A 6,000-nucleotide genomic window follows, 5' to 3' on the forward strand; every position below is an offset into this window, starting at 1 on the left:
TTGTACTAACCAACAAAGAAGAACTGGTTGAAGATGTGAAGGCTGGGGACAGGCTTGGATAGAGTAACCACGAGGTGGTGGAGTTCAGGATCCTGCATGGAGGAAGCAAGACAATAAGTAGGATCACAAATATCTCAAGAGAGCAAATTTTGGCCTCTTCAGGGACTTACTTGGAGGAATCCCATGGGTTAGGACCCTAGAGGGAAAGGGGGCCCAAGAGAGCTGGTTAATATTCAAAGATCATTTCATCCAAGCTCAAGATTGGTGCATTCCTATGCGTAAGAAGTCAAGTAAAAGGTGTAGGAGACCTACACGGATGAGGAAGATGCTCCTGGCAAAACTCAAACAGAAGAAAAAAACAACACAGAATGTGGAAAAGGGAACAGACCACCTGGGAGGAATACAGGAACACTGTGAGAGGATCAGGAATGCAATGAGGAAGGCAAAGGCCCATTTGGAATTAAATCTAGCAAGAGATATCAAGGACAACAAGAAGGGCTTCCTCAAATACATCAGTAGCAAAAGGAAGACTAGGGAGAATATGGGCCCACTGCTGAATGGGGTGGGTGCCCTGGTGATGAACACACAGAGAAGGCAGAGTTACTGAATGCCTCCTTTGCTTCAGTCTTTACTACTAAGGTCAGCCTTTAGGAACTCCAGAACCTGCAGACAAGAGAGAAAGTCTGGAGGAGGGAAGACTTTCCCTTGGTCGAGGAGGATTGGCTTAGAGATCATTTAGGCAAACCTTACACCCACAGATCCATAGGCCTTGGGTGCACCCATGATGTGCCAAGGGAGCTGGTGGATGTTATTGTTAGGCTGCTCTCCATCATCTTTGAAAGATCATGGAGAGTAGAAGAAAAAGGAGGTCTGTAGGTAGTGGTGTCCCCCAGGGGTCAGTACTGGCTCCAGTCTTGTTCAATTTATTCATCAATGACCTGGAGGAGGGGACAGAGTGCCTCCTCAGCAAGTTTGCTGACGACACCAAACTGGGAGCAGTGGCTGATACACCTGAGGGCTGTGCTGCCATTCAGAGAGATCTAGACAAGCTGGGCAGAGAAGACCCTCATGAATGTCAACATTGGCAAGTGCAGGGTCCTGCACCTAGGGAGAAATAACCCTAGGCACCAGTCCAAGCTGGGGGCTGACCTGCTGGAAAACAGCTCTGCAGAGAAGGACCTGGGAGTGCTGGTGGATGACAAACTGACCATGAGGCAGCAATGTGCCCTTGTGGCCAAGAGGGCCAATGGTATCCTGGGGTGCATTGGGAACAGTGCTGCCAGCAGGTCGAGGGAGGTGATCCTGCCCCTCTACTCAGCCCTGTGGAGGCCTCATCTAGAATCCTGTGTCCAGTTCTGGACTCCCCAGCACGAGAGAGAGATGGAGCTACTGCAGAGAGTCCAGCGTAGGGCTACAAAGACGATCAGAGGGCTGGAGCACCTGCCCTATGAGAAACGGCTGCAAGAGCTGGGCCTGTTTAGCCTTGGAAAGAGAAGACGGAGGGGGGATCTTATCAATGTGTGTAAGTACCTGAAGGGAGGGTGTCAAGGGGACGGGGACAAACTCTTTCCAGTTGTTTCATGCGACACGACAAGAGGCAGTGGGCAGAAATTGAAGCACAGGAAGTTCTGCCTGAATGTGAGGGGGAATTTCTTCACTGTGAGAGTGACGGAGCCCTGGACCAGGTTGCCTGGAGAGGTTGCAGAGTCTTCTCTGGAGATATTCAAAATCTGTCTGGATGCGATCCTGTCTAACATGTTCTAGGTGATCCTGCCTGAGCAGAGGGGTTAAACTAGATGATCTCCAGAGGTCCCTTCCAACCTCAACCATTCTGTGATTGTGTGATTCTGTAAACAAGAAGCCCTGTCCTAGTAAGAGCATGAAGGAAGTCCATTGAGGTGACCAGAACTGACGAAAATCTAATAGCTGTTTTAAGTAGAATATGACAAGGTACATGCCATTGTCTTCACTGGCAGAAATTTTGCAAGACTTAACACCTGGTTGTTGCTGCAGCTGTATATCTGACAACTGCTAGAATCACTGGATAGTTTGGTTTCTTAATCTAATCAGCATTTGGACTTTGGAGTGAAAGGAAAATGAAATACTTACTAACTGTTACCAATTTCAAAGGTGCAATGTTTTATTATTAATTTGCAGGGAGGTCTAGTGCTAGATGAAATATTAAAAAGCCAGCCGACAGAAGCTGATTTTCTAGTTACTACCAACACGTGCCAGTTAAAAACTTGAGACAAAATGTATAAGTTTAAGTGCTCATTTGAATGCTCGTAAGATCAGAAGAATATGCATGTGATTTTACTATTTCCTGTAGTAATAGTTCTCACTGCCTCTGCCTTTCACTGTGGTTCCTTATGTAGCAAAACAACTCTATCATCAAAAATATAGAATTTTCTTTTCATGTAGATTCATTTTCTCATGAGTCCTGTGGATAAGGATATTACTCTGATACAAAAATGTGGAACTATTTGATATATCCAACTCATCATCTCTTGTCTTGCAGACAAGGGCCCTAAAACCTGCATTTAAGATGGGAATTTCTAATGAGACTATTGACAAACAAGTGTAGTAAATGCATCTGTCTTTGCAAAACTTAGGCAAATAATATTCTTAATTCTTTAAAATGTCCAAACAACTGTTTCTAGAGGTGACAGGAATTTATTTTGCTCCCTTCTTCCCCTCCCCAAATGACATTTCACAAACAATTCTCCACCACTAGGCTAGGCCGAAAAGCAAATAGGGCCATATATTGTTCAACTGCCTACCCATCATAGACAGTTTGGGATTTATTTTCCAGTGTTAAAATTCTGTAAAGCATTTTTTTTATAAAACTCAAAAGCACAGACAGAACATCTAGAATGCATTGTTATATGAACGGCTTATTAAGACTTACTGGAAAGAGCTGTATAACTACCTTTGCCACTTGAGTGCAATATTTACATTTGACAGAAAAGTTCAATAATCAGAAAAAGCACCCTGACAAACCACCACATTGAAACTCTCCTTCCAATTTGTAATATAATATTACCAAGAAAAAAATCTGACTGCTTGCACCTAATGGTTTTGTTTATTTTAAAATACTCAGAAATCTGGCTAGCCCAATCTATTAATTATACCACTTTCTTCTGAATGATAAATGCTAAGTATTTGTTTAATTTTCAAAAGGAAATGTGTGTTCACTTACATGATTTCTTTTGTTTTCTCCATCTTTTATAGATGTAATAACTGTCTCAGAATAAATTGTTGATCCAGTTTTGTTATCTGTAACCTGATGTGGCAAAAGAGGAACAATAAATCAAACTGTGATGCTGTATTAGCCTCTTCTTACTCTCAGTCTGATGTTCTTCAAAAGTAACTTTCCCCCACCACCCCACCCCATTTTCTTGGCGTTGGATAAAACCATGGGGGAGGAGGAAGGAGGACTGACAAGGCTACCTCCTCATCTATTTAATATGTCACTGTAATGAAGCTAAATGAGCAGATGATCATTCTTTTATGCTTTGTATAATTGCCATACCCATGCTCCATTTTTAGTAGGCATTTCTCTTCAAAGCCCACATTATTGGCAGCAGTTAACAAAATAAACAAAATAAAATTATTAACAAAATAAATTATTTCACATTAACCTCTAACCACATATGCCCCCACAGTGATCAGGCAAGCAAATTGGACACAACCAAACCCCAGAGTAATCAGCATCAAAGGAAGTTAACAGTACTCTTCCCCAAAGCATGCAGAACCGTTTTTACTTTTGGAGAAGAGGTTATGTAAGACCCAGCAGCTTTCTGTCTGTGTTTTCTCATACCTTATCAATTTCTTGGTGAGTCTGAACAGTCGTATTACCAATTCTGGTTTCTGTGTTGGACTCATTGTGGTAGGTGGGAGGTAAGTTTTCAAAGTTTACTTCTGACAGTTTTTTTGCCCCTTCCTCTTCAGCTTCCATCTGGCAAATTTAAATAAATGAACTGAAAATTAGCAATGATTAGATAAAACAGAACAAGTAACACTTCTCGTCCTGCCCTTAGTAATACTCTGTTTAATTACATGATGTTATTAGTAAAGATCCCCACTGTATGGAAGCACTCACTCAGCTGTTTTCAGAGAGTGACTATGGCAGCTTTTAATGGACTAGAGAAATGCTGAAAAGCTAAACCCTTGAGCTCTGGACTATGCAGGTAACAAGGAAAAAATATGCTGAGATTAGTGACTATTTGTATCTACACAGGCATCTGCATCAGTCAGGAGTCCAGCTCTCTCTCTTTCCCGGAAAAACACTAAACACTTAGGACAGGCTTTCCCATCCAACAATGGGGAGAAAATATTCTGGAAGGACAAAGAGCCATAGCCAAAGCCCCTTAAAGTTAACAGAAGGGGTCCTGTTAGATCAGGGCACACACATCCAGACTGCTGGATTCCCTGTTTCGTTTCCCATTGTCTCCGCATGCCAGATAAAGACTTAAACGCAGAAAAGAAGGTCATGAGAGTGCTCTCTGAATTGGAAAACAGAGTAAGCACAACAAAAGGGTATGAGTCCTGTAAACAATACAAACTCTGAGTAAATTTTGTCACTTTTGTTATTTTGCAATCTCTGTAACAGAGTTATGAGGCCACAAGTTCAGTCAGGCTGAACAACAGAATTTTTTCCAGGACAAAACCTCTTCCTTTTGGTGTGTCTGCTTGTTTTAAATGACAGCTGCAAACCCTTTTAAGTATAAAGCATTAATTGCTATCATGTGGCTCAGACATTCCCCATTTTGTGCTGCATACAGATCAGTCCTCAATCCAGAATAAACATTGTCTATAAGAACAGTAAAATCAGCAGAAATTTTAACTACAACCTTATTTATGACTGAGCATATTTTTGGCATTGTAAAGCATACTTAAATAAATGGTTTGTCTCAATGTGTTTACAGTCTAAATACAATGGAGCAAAGAGGTAGAACAGAGTAATTGTCTAGATGACAAAAAAAATCAGAAACAATCTGATTAAAATAGACAAAGCTTTGTTTCCCCAGTAGATTGTCAGTAAAATGATTTTTTTTCCCCTCAAGACAGACAGAATTAAAAGAAAGATCTTTAACACAAAAGAAAAAAAGACCATAAATAAGAGGAATCTTTTGACTGAGATATAAGGCAATGGTTCAGGATCTAGATTTAATCCTCCTGGTTTTGAAACAGGTCCTGTGAGATTTTAGGCATGTAATTTGAGACAATGATATCAAGAGTAAGCTGCTTCCCTACCTGTATTTTCAGGACAGCCTTACCTCTCTAAATCCTTTTTTGGGATAATCTCCTGTGTCTTAGTCCCTATCTGTACAGTGATACTAAAGTAACTATCCAGTCCTCCCCCTGCCATGTGTTTTTTTCCTTAGTTCAAACCCCTCGCTATTTGCCGGCACAGGCAGGTCTGCTGCTAAGCACCCTCCAGCGCCACAACACATGCACCGCAAACGCAGAGGTTTGTGCAAGAGCCAGTAGCAGCACAACACCAGAAATGAGCAGAGTCTGCTTGGAAGATCTGCGAAGGAGGGTAAATAAATAAATAAATAAAATAAAAAGCCTGAAGTGCAAAAAAACCGTGCCAGACACAGAGAGGAGCGCGGCAGAGGCGGTGCCGGCTCCGTGTGGGGCTCGCTGCCCGGCACCCACGCCCGCCTCCCCGCACCGGTGGCCGGGTCTCCGCGGCCGCTTGCCGCCGCGCTTGTGAGGCGAGAGCCGCCGCCGAGGCCGCGCGCTGCGGCGCTGACAGAACGCGGCGGTTTAACGGCCGCGCGGCAACCGTTAGCGCGGCGCTGCCCGCCCGCAGGTGCGGGGGCGGGGGAGCCCCAGCCCGCGGCCGCCCGGCGCCCCCTCACCTCCTGCACCGCGTTGCGCAGCTTGTGCTGCGTGTCCTCCATGAGCGCCTCCACCTCCCGCAGCATCTCGCCCAGGCTGGCCGCCCGCCGCCGGCCCCCGCCGCCCGCCGCCGCGGCGCACCACAGGGCC

General features: G+C 44.1%; 1 protein-coding gene across 1 annotated transcript in view; it reads right to left on the reverse strand.

The window, feature by feature from the left end:
• Positions 1-5,994, reverse strand: part of LOC146598080 (dickkopf-related protein 3) — a 28,536-nt gene extending 22,542 nt beyond the window's left edge. Inside the window, exons 1-3 of the mRNA XM_085300816.1 lie at positions 5,871-5,994; positions 3,821-3,958; positions 3,200-3,283 (exon numbers count right to left, since the gene is read on the reverse strand). Of these exons, the coding sequence (XP_085156942.1) occupies positions 3,200-3,283; positions 3,821-3,958; positions 5,871-5,936 (288 nt within the window). The 5' untranslated portion in view covers positions 5,937-5,994. The remainder of the gene's footprint in view (positions 1-3,199; positions 3,284-3,820; positions 3,959-5,870) is intronic.
• Between the last annotated feature and the right edge of the window lie 6 nt (positions 5,995-6,000).

This window comes from Rhea americana, unplaced genomic scaffold (assembly GCF_003343005.1).
Source record: "Rhea americana isolate MKP2758 unplaced genomic scaffold, rheAme1 scaffold_17, whole genome shotgun sequence".
NCBI classification, from domain to species: domain Eukaryota; kingdom Metazoa; phylum Chordata; class Aves; order Rheiformes; family Rheidae; genus Rhea; species Rhea americana.